The sequence below is a fragment of the Lissotriton vulgaris genome, chromosome 8 (assembly GCF_964263255.1).
Source record: "Lissotriton vulgaris chromosome 8, aLisVul1.2, whole genome shotgun sequence".
In the NCBI taxonomy this organism is placed as follows: domain Eukaryota; kingdom Metazoa; phylum Chordata; class Amphibia; order Caudata; family Salamandridae; genus Lissotriton; species Lissotriton vulgaris.
The window spans coordinates 280,977,131-281,004,938 of NC_141696.1; the positions used below are offsets into that span (position 1 = coordinate 280,977,131).

General features: G+C 45.9%; 1 protein-coding gene across 1 annotated transcript; it reads left to right on the forward strand.

Annotated features, from left to right (window-relative positions):
* The first annotated feature begins 576 nt into the window (after nucleotides 1–576).
* On the forward strand, nucleotides 577–27,716 carry LOC147696967 (uncharacterized). Its single transcript, XM_086936095.1, has 4 exons — nucleotides 577–592; nucleotides 24,571–24,666; nucleotides 26,241–26,378; nucleotides 27,346–27,716. The coding sequence occupies exons 1-4, from the start codon at nucleotides 577–579 to the stop codon at nucleotides 27,714–27,716; spliced, it is 621 nt and encodes a 206-aa protein (XP_086792221.1).
* Nucleotides 27,717–27,808: the final 92 nt, after the last annotated feature.

Below are 27,808 nucleotides of genomic sequence, written 5' to 3' on the forward strand. Positions count from 1 at the left end.
ACTCATGCAGCCATCATCATCGCAGGTTCCTCACCCGCTCAGTCCTTCTGGTACCACTAACTCAGTGACCAAAGAGGCCAAGCACGTGGTGGTGGGCCCCCCTGTTTGGTAGTTCGGGCCTACATGAGGCGTCCGAACCACCAGGACGGGCCATCACATCACTTTCGATGGGCGCAACTCTAAAATGGTGTAGAGCACGTGCGCCTGGTATTTTTTATTGGTAGGGTCACATGCGTTGTGACGCCTGTGCTGGATGGTTGTGGTGTGGGTGTATACCAGCCATGAGGGAGTGTGTGTGTGTCCCATTCTGACAACTAGACCTGGAACTAGCAAATCATTACGATAAAAATCTGGGCCATGTAGCGTGGTTGTGTTTACCAGTAAGCGTAAGCAGAGTGCCCTGGCCTGACGTATGCCAGTGCCGCGCGAGGCTGTGAACAACGACTCCGGAGCTATGGGCGTGGCTCCGTCGTGAGATATATCAGAAATCAACTGATTCAGGTGTCTGTGTTGTAGTGCTACTGTGACCCGGGTCTTAAACGCAAATGTGTCATTATGTCTGTGAAGTCCCACAACATGGCCAACCTGGAAGGTACAGGGAATCACGGACCCTACATTCATCCATAGTTCCACACATAAAAGATGGTAAACATGATGCAATTCTGCGATTATGAATGTTTGTTGTACATTCAGTGGAGTGTAGTAGCTGTAGTAATACAGGGATATTAAAGCTTTAGGTTAAAGTTTTTGGCACATGAAGGGCAGGTAATATATATACGTATGTGGTCATTCGGGTATACTGTCGAACTTGGTGCTGGAAACCAGTGTTCGAGCCTCAGAGTCGCATCCACATCCTGTTATTGTAGACAAATCACATGATCTAAGCGTGCCTGAAAATGTACTGTAAATACGGTGCTCATGTAAATCGCTGACATAGTCTTGGATCTACTTCGCGCTATATAAATATGCTACAAAAAAAACTCAAGCAATAGCACACACTTATAAATTTACTATACACTTTGCTTGCAGCATTGTAATGATCCAGTTTGTACGTTCGTATTTGTAGAATGAGTGAGAGAAAGTTATATAACCGACGTTTTTGTTACTGCCAGAGGTAAGATGGCTGCATACGCTGTTTACAGCACAATATAATGTAATAGGGACCAGGGGCAGCATTTTACAAACATAATGAATACACAGACGCAAATAGATAGTTGAAGTGGGTACGGGCACATGCGCTCAACTCCATTTTATTACGTTGCTGTTTGTAACAAGTACAATAGTTATTAGCATATCATACACAGATATTCCATCATAAACGGTTTATCACTTCTGTTGTACAAAGGTAGGAGCACTACATGTGAAATAATACACAGAAGATTCGATCGTAAACGGTTCATGAGTTGTGATGCACTGAGGTTGGGGCGGTTTGTGTGGAACCTGCGGTGATGTGTGGTCAAAACGAATTAAGAAAAGGGGGTGGTGATGGACAGAGTATCTGAATTAAACAAGACACTCCTACCCAGTCAACAGATCAGGGCTTGATCCATCACCGTTTTTTAGCTCACTGCACCATCCCAGCTCAGAACCTGGCTACATGCAAATTAGTCTGTCCCTGGCCCAGTGCATCATGGGAACAGGGCAGACCAAACTACCAAGCCAATTCTTTTACTGGAAAGGAAACAAGCTTCCGGGGACCGGTTTCTGGCATTACAGCCGTCTTCGGCCCGGCTTGCTTGAATCCTGATGGTACAGTGAGCAAGGGACTCATGTCTGAGCATACCCTTCCACGCTTAGGGTGGACAAAACAAATTAAGAAAAGGGGGTGGTGATGGACAGAGTATCTGAATTAAATAAGACACTCCTACCCAGTCGACAGATCAGGGCTTGATCCATCACCGTTTTTTAGCTCACTGCACCATCCCAGCTCAGAACCTGGCTAAATGCAAATTAGTCTGTCCCTGGCCCAGTGCATCATTGGAATAGGGCAGACCAAACTACCAAGCCAATTCTTTTACTGGAAAGGAAACAAGCTTCCGGGGACCGGTTTCTGGCATTACAGCCGTTTTCGGCCCGGCTTGCTTGAATCCTGATGGTACAGTGAGCAAGGGACTCATGTCTCGTTGTCCTGTTTTGCGCTGCCTTTGAGGTAGTAGATGAGGAGGGGCAGGAGAGGTGGTTGTAGTGGTGGTGGCGCTGGCTGTTGTGATTTTGTTGGGTGTCGGAAGTGCGTAATCAGTACCTCTATCACATATTCGTCTCTAAATGTGAGTGTGAGTTGGATGTAATTCACGCAGTACAAACTCGACGTCCTTACACTAGTTAAATGTTGATATTAATTTGTTAGTGGTAAGTGGAACTATTGTTTGCTTTTTTGGTAGCATTGTAGATTTGGCTTGTTGTTGAAAATATGGGGAAGTGGTGTTTTTCTGTTTTTTTTCTACGGGAACACCTAGTTTATATATTATTAACGTTAGTTGTGGTTCTGGTTTGTGGCGATTTTGTTGGAGGAAGGAATCAATTGAAGAGTAGTAATATTTGCAGTTTTTACTAGGTTGAGAATGGGATGATAATAAAAAAATAGAAAAAAACAAATATGCCTAATGAACATTATGATTAGGAATTATCATTTAAAAAACCTTTGAAATGCACTGAAAAAACCACAGGTTTCAGGTATGTTAGAGTTAGGAATTATCATTTGAAAAACCTTAGAAAGTCACTGAAATAAACATAGGTTTCAGGGGTGTTATAGTTAGCTGGACATTTCAATCATACAAAACCATTGAAATTCCTCTGTTATAGTTAGTTGCACTAACTGTAACTCACGCGCCCGCAATGCACTGCTAATGATGTCACATATTACATCATTCATGACATGGTCGGTGACATCACGGATGACATCACTGATGACATCTCAAATGACATCACTGATGACATCACTGATGACATCAACCACATAACAATCAGATACACCTCATGATACACGAGTATAACCTTTCATCACTCTCTGTAAAATACAGAGTACTATATTTGAATCCATTCACACACGAATACAAGTTTCTGAAAACCCACTCAGTGATTTCTAGATCTACACACACATCTAATCACTTGCCTATACATTCACTCATACATGCTGTCAATGATCAATAGAACACTATCAAATATACTTATACACCTATATTGACATTACACACCAGCCCACATCCTATTCAGTAATGCAGCCATCCTACACTCTTATACAAACAATGAATCATACTTACATTTAATCAGCTACACACCTATACAGACACCACTTTATTTATTCATATAGATAGTACCTCATACTTAGTGTGTTATAAAATCACTATTACAAGTATACAGTTATCCATACAGTCACTCATACAATCACTGAGTCTTATGTATACTTATTTATTTACAACAACTGTCACATACACTGCCTTTTATATTTCTACTTTGTCGGACATGTATCATTGAGAAATATATTTACTCCTCACTACACCCATAAAGACATTCACTCACCCAAACAACTGTTTCCACATGTAGTCTTAACCTCATATACCTACTAAATCAACCATTTACACATCTTTGGACTGTCACACACCTCCCACCCAACCACACACACATTCACTGTTCCATACAAATACTCAGATAACTAATCAATGAATAATATAGACTTTCACATAGCTAGTAACCAACTGGTACAGCAGTTTACACAACAACTGACAAAGTGGTACAGATATTCACACAGTTTGGTCAATATCCAATATATTTAGTGACACAATACAAATAGTCAAGTAAACAGTCAATCACACTGTTACTAAATCCTCCATCCAGATATTTATATATCTACTCATTCTTCAATGCAGATTGCTATATATATGATACATATTTAATAACAAACCAAACCACATTCACTGGATGTTGTCATCAGTGATGTCATCAGTGATGTCATTTGAGATGTCATCAGTGATGTCACTGACCATGTCATGAATGATGTAATATGTGACATCATCAGCAGTGGATTGCGTGCGCGCGAGTTACAATTAGTGCAACTAACTATAACGGAGGAATTTCAATGGTTTTGTATGAGTGAAATGACCAGCTAACTATAACACCCCTGAAACGTATGGTTTTTTCAGTGTATATATATATATATATATATTCACTGAAAAAAACATAGGTTTCAGGCACATTATAGTTAGAAATTAGCATTTAAAAAACTTTAGAAATTCACTGAAAAAACCATAGGTCTCAGGGACATTTTAGTTAGTTGGACATTTCACTGATACAAAACCATAGAAATTCCACTGTTATAGTTAGTTCAGCTAACTATAACTCGCGCCCCGCAATGCACTGCTCATGACATCACATAATACATAATTCCTGGCATGGTCAGTGACATCACTGATGACATCTCAAATGACCTCTAAGCACTACGACAGAACTTTCCTGCACTCTACAGAATATAAAAGTAAAACATATTTTTTGTAGCGACTGTTATTCTTCTTCTCCTGTGGAATACCATAAACTCACCCTGTATATTCTAATACTGTGTGTTTATAGTACTTCAAAGGGGTTGGACATCTATCTGTGCGTCAAATGTACAATACATACTACAGTTATTTCCGTAGATAACGTAGCACCTCACAGTTGTTACACAGCTAATGTTTTTTAAAATAGTAGTTGCTAAAAAGAAATTGTATGCATAGTGCTTCATGTAATGCTTTGATGAAGCGTACATTTCTATGTAATATCACGTCATTGGTGTTTAACAGTTTTTTACTGGTAATTGTTGTTGAGACCTCAGATGATGTAGTTCGAAAGTGCTTCTTGTAGCACTTCTTTTCTACTCTATCTAAAAGTAACTGATGCCCTTTTATAATAACAAGAATATAGGGCAACATTTTTACAAACTATTCCCGACAAAAAAAGAGAGGGTGTGCCCACGATTAAGGGATATTTTATAAATTGCATTTTTATTTGTAAATCCTCTGATATATACAGCTTCACTTTCCTAGGAAAATATATTTTTGTGATTGATTAATAAAAACTGTTTCAAACCTAGACTGAAATTTTTGCAGCGCAACCACACCTCCCCATCAGAAAAGTAAATTGCATCATAAGTAAATAGTGCTTCTGAGAAGTATCCCACCCACAGACTTAATAAAAAGAAGTCCACAACACACACTGTTATTTTTCTACCTTGCGTTGTAAGGCCGACGCAAATGATATAAATGGCCGTTACAATATACAAAAATCAATTTTTACTTCACAGTCCCTATCCACCACCTTGTGAGCACTGTACAAAGTTAATAAAATTCCTACCCTCCCGCCCTTTTTTTTCTGTACTCCTTTGAACTGCGTCACAAAATGGCTGACAACAGTGAACCGTTCCCAAAGAATAAGAAGCAATCTTGTCTTCGGAACACTTTAGCCAATAAAATGTCTATGGTGTTCTGCAGATGAGGAGGATTAGCTCCCAACACTTCTACTTTTAATGCTTCACAGCCTATGGACATTAAACTTGGGAAGCTACTGCTTGAGCACGGTACCCAATCAGATGTCCCCGATACGCCGCGGAGGGGGAGGCAATGGCTGGCAACACTTCTATTTTCAATGATTTACAGCCGACAAACATTAAGCTTGGAAAGGTCCTGCTTGAAACACGTTACCCAATGAGATGTCCCTGATGCTCCGTAGAAGGGGAGTGAATGGCTGCCAACACTTCTACTTTCAATAATTTACAGCCACTGAACATTAACCTTGTGAAGGTCCTGCTTGGAACACATAACTCAATCACATGTCCCTGCTACTCTGCAGATGCGGAGGAAATGTCTGGCAACATTTCTACTTTCAATGGTTCACAGCCAATGAACATTAAGCTCTGGAAGGTCCTGCTTGGACATGTGATCCAATCAGATGTCCTTGCTACTCCGCAGAGAGAAAGGGAATGGCTGGCAACACTTCTACTTTCAATGGTTCGCAACCAATAAACATTGAGCTCGTTGTTGGACCCCCTCAGCCAATTAAACGTAAATTTTCTTCAGAGCACAGGGACAGAACACACCCTCCCACATAATATTACATTTTGTCAAAGAAAGTGACACTGTCCGTGATAAAAGTGAGCACTGCATTATAAGCAAACATTACTGCACATTATATTAAAGGAACGATGCAATAGAGCGCATTGTTTTTTTCCTGATATGATTTACACAGCCTAGTGAACATTGCTGCAATACTGCAGATTCACACCACCTGTGTGTGCACCGTGACACAGCCTACTGAACATTGCGCAATACCGCACATTCAAACTTCCTGCGTGTGCACCCTACACACTGCTTGCCACAATACGGTGCATTGTTTTCCAGACGGGATTTGCAGAGCTTACGCAACATTGCCGCAATACCGCTCACCGTTGTTCTGCAGACAAAATTTCCACGGTCTACGCAACATTCAAACTCCCTGCCTCTCCAACATTCAAACTTGCTGCCTCAACACCGTACAGACTTCTTAAACTAAGACCACACTGTCCATACTATACCCTTTTATACAATTATTCTTTTTTTTCCTGCCATTCGCCTTCCAACTCTGTCACAAAATGGATGCAAAGACTTCCTAGTTTCAACAGCACGCAGCCAAATAGCTGCATGCTCTTGCTTGTAACGCCCAATCAGATGTCAGAATTCTCAAATATTGATATCTGTAAAATGTCATATTTCTCAAAAACTACTGAACAGATTTACACCATTTAAACAAAAGTGTGCTTTCTGGACCAAGACCTTTCTCGCTGCCAAATTCAGAGTAATTCCGTTCAGCAGTTTGACCTGAAGCCTTGTCTGAAGTTTCCAATGGAAATTGCATTGAGAAAACACGTTTTGATACTCCCTTTTTTCTGGCTCCCCCTAGACCAATCACCCCCAAGCATTCAAGATAGCAACTGATCAAAAAAGAGAAACTTTTTGAAAAATTTCCTAAAGATTTGTCAAACGATGCCAAAGTTATAAGCACATGGAAGGCTCCAGAAGGGGTACCACACAACTCTCCTCCCAACATGAGTGAAGCCCCAGGGCTGCGGGGTCCCCAACAGGCCCCCGCAGTGCCAGCAAGCCACCATAATATTTTTTTAGAAATGCCCCGCAACTTTGCCCACCCAGATTAAATTAAATTGCCCACCTCATTAAAATAAAACGCGAGAACCCGCGACCCCAGCACAAATTGCGCCAATTTATTTATTTTTAGTCTCTTTTTGGCCCAGGGAGTCCTTCTACGACCCCCTGAGCACGCCTAGAGGGTCAGGGTGTTTCTACCCTGCTCCCTTCTCTTGTTTTACATCTTTGTTTCTCTGTTTTCTGGTGATTCGCTTCTACCGAGTCACAAGATGGCTGCTAACACTTCCTGATTTTGAGTGTTGGCAGCCAATCACAGTAAAGTTGCGCACGCGACTTAGGCTCTGCCCAGATATCAAAACTTTCATTTTTCTAATTTCTCAGCAACTACTGAACAGATTGACACCATAAAAAAAGTTGCTTTATGATCCATGCACTACCTTCCTGCCAAATTTGGGGTAATTCCGTTCAGTAGTTTCGGCTGTAGCCTTGCACAAAGTTTCCTATGGAAAAATGATTTTTTGATTCTTAATTTTTGAATTTATCAAAAACTACTTAAAGGATTTACACCATTTAAAAAAAAAAAAGTTGCTTTCTGAGCCAAGCTCTACCTTTCTGCCAAATGTGGGGTAATCCCATTCAGCGGTTCGGGCTGTAGTTTGTTGCAAAATTTCCTATGGAAATTTACATAAGGAAAACAAGTTTTGGACCACCCCTTTTTTCTTACCCCCACTTGACAAATCACCTCCAAACTTTTTAGGATAGTAGCTGCCCTGGATAGACTTTTTATTTGGAGAATTTCAGGAAGATTCGTCAAACAAGGCCAAAATTATTAGCAAATCAAAAAATGATTTTCCTAATGAAACTAGGTTCTAACTATAACTACCTACTGGCGAGCGCCAGTAGGTGATATATATCTATTTACGTAATTGTCTGCATGCGACTGAGACTCAGAGAGAGAGCCTGTAAGACCCTCTCCCTTAGCCAGATGACAGAGCCTCTACCAATCCGCATGAGGAGCCGTGTATTTTAAGTGGACTGCGAATAGCAAGAAGGATATTTGCATTTGATTAAGGCAATTGGAAGCGGAAATGCGTCATGCAGCCCAACTTGCGGTATTAAAAGGTGTGCATCCCTGGTTACCTGTGTGGGCTACTTTCTTCCGGAGAGGGAAGGAGCTGGATGTATATAAGTAGGTGCGGCCACGAGCACCTTGGTTCCCCCTCCAACAAGCAGTTTGGCGTTCTAGTGGCGAAGTGTGGAGGTGTCTCAAAACTTTTGAAAAAATGCCGAACCGCTGCGTCTGGCAGCACGTTTGCGAGGCCGGATAATGCTGGATTGTGACTGCACAAGGACACGTGCACTCACTGAAGATGCCGGTGTCCCTGCATGCTGCTGGAGTAACGCGGCTGGAGAATGGACTGGGATACAACACCTCATCTCCATGGTAACCATCTGGCACGGAGGGGAGAAGCTGCAGACACCGCCTACTGGTGCATGCACTTACGTAATTGTCTGCATGCAGCTGAGACTCGGAGAGAGAGCCAGTAAGACCCTCCTCCTCAGCCAGGTGACAGAGCCTCTACCAATCCGCATGAGTAGCCTTGTATTTTAAGTGGACTGCGAATAGCAAGAAGGACATTTGCATTTGATAAAGGCGATTGGATGCCGAAACGCGTTATGCAGCCCAACTTGCGTTAATAAAAGGTTTGCATGCTTGGTTACCTGTGTGGGCTACTTTCTTCCGGAGAGGGAAGGAGCTGGATGTATATAAGTAGGTGCGGCCACGAGCACCTTAGGTCCCCCTCCAACAAGCAGTTCGGCGTTCTAGTGGCAAAGTGTGGTGGTATCTCAAAACTTTTTTAAAAATGCCGAACCGCTGTGTCTGGCAGCACGTTTGCGAGGCCAGATGTTGCTGGATTGTGACTGCACAAGGACACGTGCACTCACTGAAGATGCCGGTGTCCCTGCATGCTGCTGGAGTAACGCAGCTGGAGAATGGACTGGGATACAACACCTCATCTCCATAGTAACCATCTGGCACGGAGGGGAGAAGCTGCAGACACCGCCCAATGGTGCATGTACTTACGTAATTGTCTGCATGCAGCTGAGACTCGGAGAGAGAGCCAATAAGACCCTCCCCCTATGCCAGGTGATTGAGCCTCTACCAATCCGCATGAGGAGCCTTGTATTTTAAGTGGACTGCGAATAGCAAGAAGGACATTTGCATTTGATGAAGGCGATTGGATGCCGAAACGCGTCATGCAGCCCAACTTGCGTTATTAAAAGGTTAGCATCCCATGTTATCTGTGTGGGCTACTTTCTTCCGAAGAGGGAAGGAACTGGATATATATATATATATATATGTATATATATATATATATATCCAACGAAACAGGAACCCCTTCGAAGTAGAGCCTCACAGGAGATGATATTGCTCATAATTCTTTATTGAACATCTTGCCAGCAGGAACGAAATCCACAGCATTTGTATTCTTAAACTCAATTTCAGACGCCAGCTGTGTTTCAGGAGGGAAGTCCTTTCTTCAGTTGTGTAGCGAACGAGACTCCAATCAGCAAAGGGTATTGCACACACCTCTATTTCAACACCAGCCCCCCCAGTGGTCGGGGCCAAGAAATGGCCTTCTGGGAGTTGTAGTGAGCAAAACAGTAAAACCCAAGTGGGTGCGCTGTTCGTGTCCCTCATTTAGTCCGAGTAAAAGAAGCACTCTCATGATGAAGACTTGCCCCGCTTTGTAAATGCCAACATGAGCAGATTAAAGGCTGGCACCACCCTGCTGTAGCGCCAGCTCTCCTCTGTTCCGCCCATTGCAGCACCACTGTGGTGCCGTCGCGGATCCTCCTGGAAGCGGCGGGCTCCTCTGCACGACCGGCTAGGGCCGTCTATAATCCAATGAAACAGGAACGCCTTCGAAGTAGAGCCTCACAGGAGATGATATTGCTCATAATTCTTTATTGAACATCTTGCCAGCAGGAACTAAATCACGGAGCATTCCAGGTGGATCTTAAACCCTTTGATGCTCATGATGAGCTCAGCTCGTCATGAGGTATACCTCTTGTGTGCTCATGACGAGCTGAGCTGGTCCTGACCACACCCATTTCCATTATGGCCCAGCACAGCAGAGGGATCTTCTGAGCACCCAAGGTGTTAACCTCATAAACCTACTAAATCAAATATTTACACATCTTTGGACAGTCACACACCTCCCACCCAACCACACAAACATTCATTCACTATCCCATACAAATACTCACTTAACTAATTATTAACTAACATAGACTTTCACATAGCTAGTAACCAACTTATGTAGTAGTTTACACAACAAGAAATAGAGTGATACAGGTATTCACACAGTTTAATCACTATCCCATATATTTAGTGAGACACTTTAAATTCGTCACTTAGACAGTCAATCACATTGCTACTAAATCCTCCATTCAGACACTTATACATCCACTCAGTCTTCAAGGCAGATTGCTATATATATAAAAAATATTTATTTAAATATCGAACGAAACCAAATTCTCTGGTGATGTCATCAGTGATGTCATCAGTGATGTCATTTGAGATGTCATCAGTGATGTCATCAGTGATGTCACTGACCATGTCATGAATGATGTAATATGTGACATCATCAGCAGTGGAGTGCGGGCGTGAGAGTAATAGTTAGTACAACTAACTGTAACGGGGGAATTTCAATGGTTTTGTACGACTGAAATTTCAAACTAACTATAACACCCCTAAAACCTATGGCCTTTTCAGTGAATTTCTAAAGTTTTATAAATGGTAATTCCTAACTTTAACTTGTCTGAAACTTATGTTTTTTTCAGTGAATATATACATCAGTGAATATATATATATATATTCAAGCTCCGTTCTACCAGGAATCACGGGGCACTCGTCGGCGGGTGCTCTAACGCGCTGGTAATCGCGTGACAAAATGCAGGCTCAGTAATCAATTTACTTTCTTGAACAAGATTTAAGCAATCCAGGTACGTGGCAAAGTTTTTATTTCGCCAGCAGCAACAGTGATATAGACAAACGCGCTTCAGACAAAGCCCTTCGAACACCTGTGCAAAGGGAACGGAGTGTGCAGCATGAACAGCGCGAATACAGCAACAGACTGTGTTAGTTTTATTTTTTTCACCCCACTGTGGTTATTATTTTAAGGATGTTGGGATCACAGCGCCACCCACTTGGGTAGTATTTATGGATTTCGGGACTGCAGACACCATAGTGCACTGGAGGCATATGAAGAATAAGGACACGCCCACATGGGTGTAACACTTTCAATAAAGAGCAGGTGCCCTCAATCCGTTGGTTGCTGTGTTTTCCTTATCTGAGGGGCTCGTGAACAAGAGCAGACAGCTTAAAACGCGTTGAGCCAGAATTGGGAAAAGGTAAACCACGAGGCTGCTGCAGCTTTCATATTTAGAAGTCCGCACTCCGGGAGTGCCTTCCTCACCAGGGCAGCTTGTTTGATGGAATGTTAGCGGCTATGTCCAGCCGCGAGGGAGGCCCACCATAAGTATGGATCCTTTGGTGTTGGAAGATTCGAACACCTGTGCAAAGGGAACGGAGTGTGCAGCATGAACAGCGCGAATACAGCAACAGACTGTTTTCGTTTTATTTTTTTCACCCCACTGTGGTTTTTATTTTAAGGATGTTGGGATCACAGCGCCACCCACTTGGGTAGTATTTATGGATTTCGGGACTGCAGACACCATAATGCACTGGAGGCATATGAAGAATAAGGACACGCCCACATGGGTGTAACAGTTTCAATAAAGAGCAGGTGCCCTCAATTCGTTGGTTGCTGTGTTTTCCTTACCTGAGGGGCTCGTGAACAAGAGCAGACAGCTTGAAACGCGTTGAGCCAGAATTGGGAAAAGGTAAACCACGAGGCTGCTGCAGCTTTCATGTTTAGAAGTTCGCACTCCGATAGTGCCTTCCTCACCAGGGCAGCTTGTTTGATGGAATGTTAGCTGCTATGTCCAGCCGCGAGGGAGGCCCACCATAAGTATGGATCCTTTGGTGTTGGAAGATTCGAACACCTGTGCAAAGGGAACGGATTGTTTAGCATGAACAGCTCGAATACCGCAACAGACTGTGTTGGTTTTATTTTTTTCACCCCACTGTGGTTATTATTTTAAGGATGTTGGGATCACAGCGCCACCCACTTGGGTAGTATTTATGGATTTCGGGACTGCAGACACCATAATGCACTGGAGGCATATGAAGAATAAGGACACGCCCACATGGGTGTAACACTTTCAATAAAGAGCAGGTGCCCTCAATCCGTTGGTTGCTGTGTTTTCCTTACCTTAGGGGCTCGTGAACAAGAGCAGACAGCTTGAAACGCGTTGAGACAGAATTGGGAAAAGGTAAACCACAAGGCTGCTGCAGCTTTCATGTTCAGAAGTCCGCACTCCGGGAGTGCCTTCCTCACCAGGGCAGCTTGTTTGTGGAATGTTAGCGGCTATGTCCAGCCGCGAGGGAGGCCCACCATAAGTATGGATCCTTTGGTGTTGGAAGATTCGAACACCTGTGCAAAGGGAACGGAGTGTGCAGCATGAACAGCGCGAATACAGCAACAGACTGTGTTGGTTTTATTTTTTTCACCCCACTGTAGTTATTATTTTAAGGATGTTGGGATCACAGCGCACCCACTTGGGTAGTATTTATGGATTTCGGGACTGCAGACACCATAATGCACTGGAGGCATATGAAGAATAAGGACACGCCCACATGGGTGTAACACTTTCAATAAAGAGCAGGTGCCCTCAATCCATTGGTTGCTGTGTTTCCCTTACCTGAGGGGCTCGTGAACAAGAGCAGACAGCTTGACACGCGTTGAGCCAGAATTGGGAAAAGGTAAACCACGAGGCTGCTGCAGCTTTCATGTTTAGAAGTTCGCACTCCGATAGTGCCTTCCTCACCAGGGCAGCTTGTTTGATGGAATGTTAGCTGCTATGTCCAGCCGCGAGGGAGGCCCACCATAAGTATGGATCCTTTGGTGTTGGAAGATTCGAACACCTGTGCAAAGGGAACGGAGTGTGCAGCATGAACAGCGCGAATACAGCAACAGACTGTGTTGGTTTTATTTTTTTCACCCCACTGTAGTTATTTTTTTAAGGATGTTGGGATCACAGCGCACCCACTTGGGTAGTATTTATGGATTTCGGGACTGCAGACACCATAATGCACTGGAGGCATATGAAGAATAAGGACACGCCCACATGGGTGTAACACTTTCAATAAAGAGCAGGTGCCCTCAATCCATTGGTTGCTGTGTTTCCCTTACCTGAGGGGCTCGTGAACAAGAGCAGACAGCTTGACACGCGTTGAGCCAGAATTGGGAAAAGGTAAACCACGAGGCTGCTGCAGCTTTCATGTTTAGAAGTCCGCACTCCGGGAGTGCCTTCCTCACCAGGGCAGCTTGTTTGATGGCATGTTAGCGCCTATGTCCAGCCGCGAGGGAGGCCCACCATAAGTATGGATCCTTTGGTGTTGGAAGATTCGAACACCTGTGCAAAGGGAACGGAGTGTGCAGCATGAACAGCGCGAATACAGCAACAGACTGTGTTGGTTTTATTTTTTTCACCCCACTGTGGTTATTATTTTAAGGATGTTGGGATCACAGCGCCACCCACTTGGGCAGTATTTATGGATTTCGGGACTGCAGACACCATAATGCACTGGAGGCATATGAAGAATAAGGACACGCCCACATGGGTGTAACACTTTCAATAAAGAGCAGGTGCCCTCAATCAGTTGGTTGCTGTGTTTTCCTTACCTGAGGGGCTCGTGAACAAGAGCAGACAGCTTGAAACGCGTTGAGCCAGAATTGGGAAAAGGTAAACCACAAGGCTGCTGCAACTTTAATGTTTAGAAGTCCGCACTCCGGGAGTGCCTTCCTCACCAGGGCAGCTTGTTTGATGGAATATATATATATATATATATATATATATATATATATATATATATATATATATATGTGATCAAGGCTACCGTGACGTAGCCGAAACGCGTCATGCTGGCGACAAGGAGTCAATAAACAACCTTTGCATTTAATTTGTAGCGCTGTGGAGTGGTCTGTACCTGTGGCTTTCTCTTTCTTGGAATGCTTTTCCTCTATCGAGACGTAGCAGGATCTTGAATCGGATATATATATATATAAATATACACCACATACATAAATAGTTGCACATTCTCACATTTACAAGGCTATATTTACTCAATGCTATTGATGGCTGTATGGCAGGGCATCCACCTTGAGCCTGGTGCCCTTCTCCCCACTCTGTCTCCTGTTGGGTTGTATATGTTTGTATTATGTGCCGTGCCTTACGTGACTGTTGGGAATTTCCATCTCTGTGGAATTCCAGAACGGAAGGTATGGTGGGGAACAGTGATGGTTGAGCTGATGAGCTGATACCTGAGACCTGTGGTCGTTGCTCCTGTCTTTTTGGAGATATATATGTAAATAAAGAATTGAAGTACATACGTTTTAGCTTCCTTTCACTGGTGATGAGGTACTTCTACTCCAAAACATCCATGTTTGCCTGAATTTTATCCACCACCGGAGCGGCAAACTTATTTCAAGTTGTCGAGGAGGTGAGGTCTTTGACAGATAAGGGAATACTGCTAAAAGGCATCCGCAAAATCTGTGTTTTCCTGTGTGCTTGAGGTGAGACTTTTCATAATTTTAACATTTTGGCTGTCTTGTAAGCCTTAAAGAGTCTATATCGCACTTCCTCGCATGCATGGCAACTGAGTTCATGATGTCTATGTGAGCAGTGCCTGTTTGCCTGGTGCCGCTCAACGCACATCTCCCCGTTTCCTGCCGCCATTTTAGATTTATTCAATACGCTACCTCAGCAACGTAGCGGCTTCCATCAACGCTGGCAAGAAGCGTTTAAAGGATTACGCACATGGCTGATTTAAATATCGCTGTTGCGCACAGCTTATTTAAAGTTTCAAGCTCATGCACACAACTGAAAAAGATATCGCTGATGCGCACAGCTCATTTGTAGTTTTAAGGTTTATGTGCAGAGCTGACACTTATAAATATATCAATAATGTGCACAGCTCCTAAAAACTTTCAACGTTAACACTCACAGTTTTTCAGCATTTGTACCCTAAATTCAAGAAGTTAAGATGCCCACGCACACAGTTTTTGTTTTAAATTTTCACATTTGTGTGTATCCTCATTATATGCAATCCAGCATATAATAGCACACCTTGAAGGTTGCAACATACAGCAATCTTTGTCACCTCCTCCTGCATTCTCACCAAATCCTGCTTCTCCTGAGTTGAATTGGGAGAAGTGGAAGGAAAGTTTTGAGGCATACCTAGATGCCCTAGATGGTGACTCCCTTACAAATAAGTAAAAGGTTGCTATTTTATTTGATTCAGATGCTCCGTCCATCACCACCCCCTTTTGTACCACCATAAGTGTGGCAGGGTATGCTCAGACGGGATTCCCTTGCTCACTTTGCCACTGGATTCAAGCAAGCCGGGCTGAAGACGGCTGGAATGCGAGAAACCGGTCCTCGGAAGCTTGTTTCCGGTCCAGGGAAGACATGTATTGGCAGTTCGGGCTGGACTGTTCCCATGAGGCACAGGGTCAGACTGATTTGCATATAGCCATGTCTGAACTGGGGTGGCAGAGTGGGCTAAAGAATTGTAGCGGGAATTCCGTTCTCCTACAGAACTGTGCATAGAGACCTGGAACCTCGGTGAATTAGGATGGTCCAAAACTCACCTCAGTACCGAAAATCCCCTTACCGAGCTAGCTACAGTGTCTCATTGGTCATAACAAACTCCCAATGTTTAGACAAACCAGAACATGAACTTAGGTTACCTCAGGTATCGTGAAACACATGGACATATGGCCGGGATGCCCGCCACCCCCTCCCAACACCAATCCCCAATGGATGGGATAACGGACACAGGTTTGAACTTTTGGAAGGCGGGGGGAAGTTACCCCCCGGCCGTATTTATTAAAATATGAAACAAAATTTAAAACATTAAATAAAAGTTTCATGAATTATGTACAATTTTACATTTATTACATTTCGATGAAGACATGTTCTTTGGCTGGCCTTAACAGATCTCTAATACAAAGGTTTCCTAGCCGAGTCTAGCATCCTGAAAATGCATACATTCTAAATTAAAATTGTACATCCTAGCATTAAGGGCCAACGGCAAGGTCTTAACCGGTGTCAGATCCCTACTACCAAAATCTCGCCCTCGCGGTGTGAGTGGCGCATGCGCAGAGGACTCTACCCTCATTGCCAACTGTAACTTCCCTTGCCGTGGGGGCCCCCTTTCCACTCGATGCCATCTTAAAGGTTGTCCGAGTTCCCGTGTGAGGTATCTGTAGGAAGGACAGCGTGGACTCCCCCCCATCCCCACACTCTCTATCCGCCGTCGCGGATATCCGGCCCCCGGGAAATTTGTAGGAGGGGCATCTAGCCGCCTCCCCCCTGGGAGGGGCCTATGGCCGTCTCCCCCTAGGCGACCCATCCTTAGTGGGTGCCGCCTCCCCGTGGAAGGGGCCAATGGCCGCCCCCCCCCGGGCGCTCCCATCCATTCTGGGTGGCGCCCCCCTCTAGGGACCTTGAAATTACTGCTCACCGATCATGACCTTACCGCCACAGGCCGGATAGTTGACCGACTATCCGGCCCCCCCATCTCCTCCTAAAGGTCATGCTTCCTCAAACCCCTTAACCATGCTATGAAGTCTCCTATGAGTAAGTCATTCCCCTCCCTGGACAGGTGAACCCCATCATTCAGATACATGTGATCACCCCGAATACACCCGTGAGGAATGCTATGCAACTGCGAAGAGCGAAACAATTTATCAATTTTATTGTTAACCCTTTTCACTGAGTGGTTCAGGCAATCGTGCAACCCGGGACTTTTTTAGCCAACCAGCTAACAGCCGACAGGATGTGTTCTAATAACACTCGTCTACCCAGTGTCACCAAGTCATTGCCCCCAAGGTGTACTATGACTACAGATGGCGGTGACCTTTGCCGCCCTAAAAGACCCTCAAAAAACGCTTGGAATTGGTCAAAACAGAGCCCGCCCTTCCCATGGAAGGCCACTCTGTACCCGTATTCCCCAGATGCGTGAGTCGCGTCACCTGCCTTGAATACGTCCCCGGCGCGCCTCACATATGAGTGGCCCACGACCCATACCACTCTCTCTCCAGTCGGTGATCCTTGACCGCTGGTCTCCTGATGTTGGGTCGACTGCAAATTCCGCCCCGCGTGACAGGCTCGCGAAACTGTAATTCAAACAAAAGACAAGAAGCATGAGTGCATGCCAATTGATCTTTACAACATGTGCAATCGCACATACCTTTTGAAGCAATTCGAGGACCAACGGCCCAGCTGTTTTACTTCCTCCGCACTCTGACCCCTGGCTGTAGCCTCAGTAGCAGCCCCTATCCTAAAGGAGTGGGTCCCAAAATCGCAAGGGTCCATGCTCGCGGCAGCGATTGACAGTGCCAGCACCCTCTGAAACTGAAATCTCGTCAGTGGGGTGCCATCCTTGTGCCTAAGCAAACTCCCCCCCCCATGTAGCCGTCCTTAGTGCCAAATATTCCTCTAAACACTTTATCGGACACGTGGGGGACTCTCGCGCGCGCTGCACGATAACACTATTTCCCATAGCTCCCTGGTCAGTCTTGGACCTGGCTATCGAGATCACCATCGAATCTCCCCTTATTTGGACGTGATCCCTGCACAAGCCTCCCTCCATATCTTTCTTGTTCCTTGCGACGAGTTCTTTCACCCGCATAGCTCCATGGAATGCCAAGGCGAAAGCTGCCCGGAACAGAACTGCTTCGAAAGGGGAGGAGCACGTCTCATCCAGCTTTGCTACAAGTAGAGACAACCTGTCTAAACCAATCGGGCGCCTCGCATCCTGCTTGCGGCCCTCGAGGCGTTGCCAGCCGCGGAGCGCCTTCTTAACCAAAAAGGAACCCGTCGGGTCTCTTATGCCATGCACCTGCGCCATGAATGAAATGGCCGCCCTATGCCTATTGGCCGTCGCCGCTGATTGGCCTTCTCTGTGCAGCGCTACCAGGAACCCCAGGAAGGATTCCTCCTGACCCCAGCTCTGTCTCCCTGTTGGACCCAAAAATGTGCAGTAGGAACGAAACGCTCCTTCGTATGCCTTCCTTGTCCTGGGGGCTAAACTGGCTGCCACGAGGTCTTGTAATCCGGGGCACCGATTAGCCATAGTGCTTCGGGGAACGGTGCCGCCACTAGGTCCGCTGTGGGTAGATAGCCCCTGAACGCCTGCATATGTGAACAAGAGAGTGCATCAGCTGCATGGTTCAGTACGCCTGGCACATGTTTTGCCCTGAACTGTACATTCAATCACATGCAAAGTAGTACAATTTCTTTCAACAATCTCAAGATCCACTTGCAGCGGGCTGCCTGCTGGTTAATGCACTCAACCACAGTCATATTATCCGACCAAAACACCACTAAGCGGTCCCTGAAATGGTCTGGCCATGCCATCAGAGCAACCCAAATGGGGAACAGTTCCAAGAACCCAATGTTACCTGTCAGACCGCTGGAGTGCCACCACGTCGGCCATACTTGCGCCGACCATCGGTTACCAAAGATGGCGCCAAATCCCACGCTCCCAGCTGAGTCAGTCCACAGACCTAGTTCATCTGAAGACGCTGGTGGCTTATTCCACACAACTCGACCGTTGAAGTCCGCCAGAAATGCCAACCAAATGCGCATATCCTGGCGAACCTCTGCCGACAGTCTCGTACGGTGGTGTCCCTCCCTGAGACCAACCATAGCTTGTGCAATAGAGCATGAGAAGGGGCGGGCCATTGGTATCACCCTCAAGGCAAAGTTAAGCTGACCCACTGTTTGCTGTAACTGGTGCAGGGTCACCTTCTCCTTGCCCAGGCATTGTGTCAAGGAAGCCCTAAACTTGGCCACCTTTTCGATCGGTAAACGGAAACATTCCTCCACAGAATCGAGCTCAATTCCCAGAAACTCCAGTGAAGTAGATGGTCCGACCGTCTTACCTGGTGCCAATGGGACTCCAAACTCCCGCATGAGGATGCAGAAGTCCTGCAGCGCCTGCGCACATTTCGTATCGCCGGCTGCTCCCAGGAACAGGAAGTCATCCAGATAGTGCATAACATGCCTATGCCCTGTGGCCTCGGTGAATGCCCACTCCAAAAAACAGCTGAACATTTCGAAATAGGCACAAGAAATAGAGCAACCCATAGGCATGCATTTATCCATGTAATAACTCCCCTGAAAAGCAAAACCTAGCAATCGCTGATCTCGCGGGTGTACCGGGAGCAGCCGGAATGCCGATTCGATGTCTGATTTCGCCATCAGCGCTCCGGGGCCCAGGTGATTTAAAATGGCCACGGCATCGTCGAACGATGCGTACCGCACTGAACAAATATCCGGGTCAATGGCTTCGTTCACCGAAGAACCTTTTGTTTGAGGCAGACAAGTTATGAATGAGTCTAAACTCCCCCGGGTCTTTCTTTGGGACCACCCCTAGCGGAGAACACACGAAATCCACCACCGGGGGGCGATGAAAAGGCCCCGCCACCCGCCCCAAGCTAACTTATTTGGAAATTTTTCTTGCAGCTACACTTGGGTTATGTTGGACAGATAACTGATTTTTACAAAAAGAGTCCCCCCGAAAATCTCCCGCCGGGATGTTGAAGCCATATAGGAATCCATTCCTCAACACCCCGGTGGACACATGATCAGGGTATCTGTTCAACCAAGGAGTCAGTGCCATGATATCGACAGGTGTAGGCAACCGGGTACAAAGTACCACCTCACTCCTGCTTAGACCCCCCTTTTCCGCCCGTTCCGCTGTTTTTTGATCTACAGCTACTCTCCGGGTGTGAGGAGTTCCCACAGCCCGCACACGCATGCCGGAACCTACATGTTCCCTGGGGCCTGTTACAGTTGCCCCTATTGAAGCCCCAAAAAACCCCCCGCTTGCCGCCATTCCCGCCGGTCTTGGGCTGATATTCCCCACCGGCGCCCGCTGGAAAGGGCACCGTGGGTTTTTGGCGGACTGACCCAGACCCGCTCCCGCCCGGCGAGGACGTACCTGCTGCCCCAGGCAAGAGCTGCTTGTGCCATGACACCGAGTCGAGGCAATCCCAGGTCAAAGTCGCATCAAACTCTTTCGCTTTACGGAATTTCATATCATATCCTTTCCACTCATCCCCCTCATACATGGTATAAAAATCCATAATCCTATTCTGATAACAAGTCAACTCGGTCATAACTTCTGGTTTGCGTTCCCCCATGACTGCCGTAAATATTGAAAAGGCCTTGACCCAATTTGCTACAGTCTCATCGACCCTAAATTCCGCTATCTTGGCCCGCCATACACTGGGGTGCCACAAATCCTTCTGGGATTTTGCATATTCCATCTCGCGATGGTCAGTCAACAAGGAAAACATATTCACATATTTCTCCCCCCATATCAGTTCCTTCGTGGCCGCAGGGATGTGCTGGGCCACCCTTTCACGCCTTGAAGGTAATGAACCCTCCCCTGCCATTGGCAATGTGTGCTTACCAGGTTCGACCATCGTGTCTGTCGCCTTTTCCCGGCTATCTGCAGGTCCTCCCGGCGCCACCTATGGAGGAACAAGAGGAACATTCGCCGTCGCGGCCTCTCTCGACTGCCGTAACTGCTCGATTATTAGCCTAGCTTCCTCGGCCGGGTCTCCTGCGGCCACTGCCCCCCCGCTTTCTTCTTGAGCCAGGGCAGCACTGCCGCTAACTGGATGGCCAGTTCCGGGGGCATCTCCTTTTCATTAACAGGGGTAATTACAACCGGGATCGGTAAACCTATATCTGAGTTTGGTACCGGGCTGACCGCCGGTGTAATGGGGGCGACTGGGGGTACCCCGGGAACTGGATCTTCCCCAGAAACTGCCCTCCTCTTAACACGCTTCCCCCTACCCTCAGGGACTACTCCCGGCAAGGCCGGGCCTGTTACCTTTTTAGGGCGGCCTGAGCTGTTCTGGGCCGCTAACTGTTTCTTAACTTCGGCCAAACCCCGGCCGATTGAGTCAACTTTTCCGAGCTTTCGGTCCATGCTCGCCATTCGGTTCGGCAAATGGCGCAATACCTTCTCCATCTCTGAGCCCTTTCCCGCTTTCTTGCCGGCCATGGCTTCGAGTACTCAGCTCTAGTTGATCAACGAGGTCCTGGATCCTTCGTACTCCAAATAACTGAAAGAGAAATAACAGGATTACAAGTTCTCAAAATTGCCGCTTCTTCCGTCGAGGGCTCACGAGCAACGAGTGGGTGCAGCCTTCAGAGCACAGGAACAAGAGGACGCTTCTTCGGATTCCCGCTCTATTTATCCATCTGCGGGAGGGCGGGGACCCTCCTCCGGTACGCCTACTGGGCATGGTCTTCCGTGCGGGTGTCTAGGACAACCCCTCCTGGGCGGGAAAAGGCGCGCCCCGGCTACGCCACTTCGGGCATACCAGCCAAGCCACGCCTCCAGCCCAAAATGGTTTCCCGGGGGGATCCGGGCACCCAACCATACGTTCGGGGGGACCGAGTGGTCGCCCCTTTCCACTCTTTCGCTATATAATCATTTCAAATCAGAACGTGGAGTAAATGAGGACACGTGCATATTTGAAATATTTATTTACTAATGTAGGGTTCTCAAACACAGTATCTTATATAATACAAGCTAACATATTATGAGCAACAAAGTTATCAGCAAAGTTATAGTCCACAAAAGGCGAATGGTGGCAGCATACTAAGATGCTGTAATGAATAGGAATTAACATTACCTATTCCTCACCCTCCCTAATTAGCATATTATATTATATCTATGAAGGTCTCTTTTGGGTTTTAGCAAGGCGGGCTCATACCTCAAAATCTCAGTGGCAGAGGATCACATCATCTTCCACCAGCTCTCTGCATGCGAAGCAACATCAAGTGTGTTACTTGTGAGTTCAGCACAACAATATAAAACCCGCCTAGAGCCAGATTTTGGCAGCAGCATGTGTGTTATGTCTATGGGGGTGCGAAGATCAGACCTCACAACAACACTGTGTCGAGTTATCCTTGGAGCCTTCAGCACTCACTGTGCAGACAGTGTACCGAGCAAAACTGATATCAGAGCAATAACATATTATTTCTCAAGTAAATCACAAAGCCTTCTGGGTTGAAAGCCAAAACAACGTAGTTCGCGGAGTCGGACTCTGCGGACCTACGCGAAGCCGCACTTGCACTCCGCGAACTACGCGTAGCTCCGCAGCCATGCGTAGTTGCTTGCTAGACCCGTTCGCATGCCGTTTTTTGTCTTCGGGAGCGCGGTGCACGTGTTCGTGGCGTTGCCTGCATGCTCGGGATGGCTAGCGCGCTAAGTTACCCAAGAGGTTTGTCCCGCCCACTTGCGTTCCCTTATTTCCTGTTCCGGGTCACAAGTAACGTGTTCGGTGTGTGCAAGACATGTTCGGGAACTCATCTTCTCGTTCGCACTACAAAAGTGCGTGATCGCGTTAAACATCGCGCGAACCTACCCACGCGCTCACGATGGGCGCAGCCATCTTGGATCACACACTCAGGCTATGGTTTTGGGCCTACTTTAGCATCTTGCTGATATCTCTTCAATCCTGGTCTTTTTACTTACTTTTTCAAACTTTCTTTAGTTATTTCCTATCTTTCTCTGTGCCTAGGTTTATATTTTTCATTTTATTTCTACTTTTACATCTTTTCTATTGTTTTATTTTACTTCCTTCTTTTACCTTGCTTCTTCTTTCCCCTACCTGTTTTTCTTGAACTTTTCTTCTCCCCTCCACCCAGAACCATGGTAAAGGGCGCCAGCAGCAGCGGCGGCTCAAAGGGCAAGGCGCCTGTGCCCCAAAAAACCTGGCTGCCTTGCGGCAGAATGCGTCCCCTAGGGGTGAGGCCCCGCAAACTTTTTGGGGAGGAGGAGGTGGCTGCCCTCGTCTTTTTTATCCAGCGCCACCTCCCCTTGATGTTGGCAGCAGGCAACAGGCCCGGCTCCGGCTACCACCAGATTGAAGAGCGTCTCCGGCGGTGGGCGTAGGTGCGCCGGGCAGTCTTCCGATGCTCCGGTATCCGGCGTACCCACCATCAGCTGACCCACCGCTGGGCAGACATTTTGGACCGGGAGCAGGACCTGTTGGACCTGCTTGGTGTCGAGGTCGTGGGTCTTGGTGAGTGGCTTCCCCCCAAAAAAAGTGTGTGTATAATATATATCTATAGTAGTATAAGTATTGTTATTGTATCTTTGTAAATCTTGGCTGAATAAGTAACGCAATGACTGGTGCTCCTAGTTACATTTCCGATGTATTCCGTTAGATCTACTGTAATTGTATGACACTGGTCTGTGCTGCGCTTCTTCATCTTCACTGACTCTTGCGTGTTCAATTTGGCGCTAGCTTTTGCTGTTTATTGATGTGAGATTTTCTTTATTGTAGAGAACTGAAGTCAGTTAATGCTATTAATAGAGTCTTGTGACTCTTGTCCTTCCTTTGTCCGTCAGTGAAATAGCGGATTGATGGATAATTGTACGTGTTTGCATATTGTATCATTTTTTTTTCACGGCCTTCTCTTCTGCATGAATCCTCCTCTGGCAATGAATGCTAAAGTTACTTTGTTCTTCTTACCTCTGCCAGGGCCGGCTTTAGGCATGTGCAAGCTGTGCAACTGCACAGGGCCACCAAACGCCAGGGGCCACCACACCAATATATATCCTTAATTTCATAATCCTCATAGGATGGCTACATATTTGTGTGGCGGCCCCTGGCAGGGATTTGGTGCCTCCGGCTCTGTTCCACTTCCAAACACCCTGACTCCCCCCATTTCACTGGCCTCCATGCTCTGCCCCGACCTCCTCTTCCGGGCCCCCCTACCTACGCTCCCTGGCCAGGACCACCATGAGCATAGAGCCGCCCCTGCCTCAGCCCTCCATAGAACTGATGTAGTTTGCTTACTGAGTGGGTAGGGCAGCAGTAGCATTCAGTGAGTAGCAGGACAAAATATGATGCAATGAACGTACAATTTCGTGTTAGTATGCACAAAGTTAAGCATGTCTCCTCCTTGTGATCTATGCATTTTGCTGGCAAAAATAAAAAAGAAATGCCTACTTACAGATAATTGATGACCCCATACTTGAATCGGTGGTGTTGTTCAGGTGTTACTGCCTCTGTGTTACTTAGTAATCTGCAATCAGAATGTTTATGGAACATTTGATTTGTTTTCTCCAAGTATAGAGTCAGTGAATCATGCAAGGCAGTAGTCATTTGGTAGATCAATGTTTCTTTCTTTGAATGTTGTAGCAGTCATTTTTGAAATGCTGTGCTGTCTATGTTTCACAGCACTCAATGCTTTTCTCTTTCTTTATTATTTCTTACATGAACCACAGAACCCAAGGGCAAGCAGAAGGCTGGGACCGAGTCGGCGGGTGAACCTGAACCACAGGCACAGAGCTCCTCTACTGAGGATCCTACTGCTGTCCCCAGTAAGTCCAACAGTGCTTTCTTTTGGAACAATGATATTTCCCTAACTTTCTAACGGAGCTTTTTTTTCCAACCGATTAATGACATTTCATTCCTAACTAAATTTTGACAAATGCTTTTTTGATTTTGATTATGTTTTCAAAATTTTGGGTATCTGTCCCTGCCTTTCTGTTCCTTCAAAGAGCCTCTGTTAAGACTATCTGTGCTACTACTAGACCGTCTGTAGGTAAGCTTGCCCTGTTGCCCACTCTTTAGTTAAGGTATTAATCTTTTCAAAAAATCTGTGATAGAATAGCTGCAGGCACAGGGTCCACTCCTGTCTTATGCTTTTTTCTCGGTAATGTCTCTTCTTTGCCAATTGACACCAACGAAGTATGCATCCAGATGTTGGTCTAGTATTTTGTAAAAGTTAGTATACCACTACTACTCTTGTGGGTATTCTATTCTTCTATGCAGTCACATACATAACTATGTAACTATGCACCACAAAATTGGATGTTGGTGATAGGCAGGTTGGACCTTACTTACAGTCTTACACCTCAGTCACAGAACTCTGAGGAACCCACAATTCACTGAACGACAACCTATATGGGCTCAGTCATTGTTCAATTATTCAATTATCCCACTCCTGAACCCCAATACCAAGATGCCCAATGCTTTTATTACACAATCCATAACCTAAGTAACCCCCTTTTGCTCACTCTCTCATGTAAGTCTACAAGACAACAGACACTGAAAATATACTTCCCAGTCAATGTGGTACTTCAAAAGCTTTATTTTGTTACAAGTAACTAAGTAAGTAACATCAAAGTTTTTTTAAGTTGTTCCGTGAAATACATCAAGGGCAGGCCCACCATAAAAAATCCAGAGTTAAAAAAGGCTGAATAAAGTAATCTGCATTTGTACAGCTACCTGTTCACGATAGGGAAATGTGGGAAATGTCGGAGACCCCTCACCATTGACCGTATACTGGTTACATATGCCTCTTTTTGGTAAGCCCTGGAAATCTCTGCTTCGTAGAAGGAAATCTTCTCATCTGCTGAAAAATAATGACAATAGTGGTGCACGTTAGACAGTATGAAAAAATTAAATACATTTATGCAAGTTTTTACTTTTAGTAGTCATGCTAAAAAAAAGGTGTAACTTGAGGCTGTAAGCAAACTCGATTCCACAATCCACATTGAAAAAGTAAATAAGGGCCTTTTTATTTTCCAAACTCTTCAGGTGTATGCTTTGAACAATCATGTGGCCTCAAAGGCGTCTTCTCGTACTGCGCAACAAGCTGCGAGGTAGCATGCCCAAAACTGTAGACATTAATGTACAAACTGGTTAGGTTACATGGTTCAGTCTAACTTTCCAAGGACTAGAGTAGCAGTAGAGATGAGATGAGCTTGGGTACCATACCATAACAAATGAATGCTAAATGTGTAGTAGTGAGTTACTTACTCTGCTGTACTAGGCAATGTGGACTTCTACTGATTACGTTGTACTTAACTGTTTTGCAGAACTCCATTCTTGGTGAACAAGTACAATGGGGACTGTGCATCCATCTAAAAAGGTGTACTTATTTCTATAGGTGCAGAACCGGTACCATCCACCAGTGCCGACGGGGACAGCGGCGCAGCGTCAGCAAAGGTGATCCTGGAGGGGACAGGAGGACCAGAGGCACCTACACCAGCACCAGTGGGGGAGGAGCCAACAACATTGGGCGATGGTAAGTTACATTCAATAGTGATCCGCATTACTTGGTGGGTGGGGAAAACTTCCTCACTGTACTCTGGTATTTATAATGAACTTGAAGTTCTACTGGACAATAACAATATATGACGCCACCTTTATTTGTCATTACCAAGCTTAGCATTACCACCGGCAACAATTCATAAAATAACAGGCCTCTTCTATCTGACTACAACTAAGCTGTGAAAGGTTGGTGGCAGACAAAAAAAGTCTTATCCACAACATTACATGAACGCGATGGTTTAACACTAAGGAGATGGATTTCAAGTACGATGAAAGGAGCAAGGAAAAAGCACCAATCATCTAATATAGAAGGATACTTTGGAATCAGCAATGCAGGTGGCTGATAGCAGTCGGATGCATGGGTTGTTGTGGAAGCATAGAAAGGAGAAAACACAGCTGCCTGCGTGGGTGGGAGACACATCCAATATCGGTAGGTAGTGGTGGATAGTGTCAGCAGCGGTGTTTTGGTCAAACCCAAAGGCAAGGGAAGGAGAGGACGACTGGATGCATTCCGGGTCGTTGCTGGCGAAACACAAACCACCTAAGGTTTGTTGCGCGATATAAAGAATGATAGTCTCTACTAGACATTTACTAGTACTAGCTGGCCCCTGTTAATTAATGTTAGTTTGAGACTTTCACTGTTCCCGGAAGCACAGAGTATATGATATAAAAAAAAGAGATATGAAAAAGACAGGTGTTCGTATGTGTGTGACCGTTGAAGTACACCCATGCTATGCTACTAGGGCAGGCATAATGCCGTGCCAAAAAGTCTAACAAATTAAGTATATAAGCCGTAGAATGTTCAAGATAGATAAAACACCATTTTTGTACTCAGCTTGCTTGCTAGTGCTACAGTACTGTGGCACTATGTGTTGAATACATTTTGTGTTCTTGATTTGCTGGGATTTTGGATTACAACAATTCTGTCTCTTTCTTTATAGTTACTCCTTCAAAACCAACGAGAAAGGAGTTGGCAGTCCGGGCCCGGCAGCGGAAACTGCAGGCCATCGTTGAGGCCTACCGCCGGCTGGTGGCTAAGGCCGAGGAGGAGGAGGAGGAGGCGGCGGCAGCAGCTGCTGCCTCTTCCAATGCCCCGGCCCCCAAGCCTGCAGGAGTACGTCACCGTGGTCAGGCAGCTGCCCGCCTCCTGATTTTTACAGCATCGCCCACCCCCCCACAACAACATGCATGCCAATGTAAGTGCCGTCAGTTCCAAAGAAAGATTCTTCTCCGGGTAGCCAGGCTGGAGGGTGACATAGAGGAGCGTGTGAAGGTCATTGTTGATAAACACTTAAAAGCCCGCCGGCTTTGAGATGGACCCTGTTTGTTTGCCCCTTTTTCAATCCTTTTGTTGGTGGGTGGGAATTGGGTGTTGGGGTCACATTGAACGTGGAAATTTGGTTG

Coding starts and splice junctions, on each gene's coding strand:
- LOC147696967 (XM_086936095.1), top strand. Junction 24,667..26,240: donor GGATCCTACTGCTGTCCCCA/GTAAGTCCAACA, acceptor TTATTTCTATAG/GTGCAGAACCGGTACCATCC. Junction 26,379..27,345: donor GCCAACAACATTGGGCGATG/GTAAGTTACATT, acceptor CTTTCTTTATAG/TTACTCCTTCAAAACCAACG.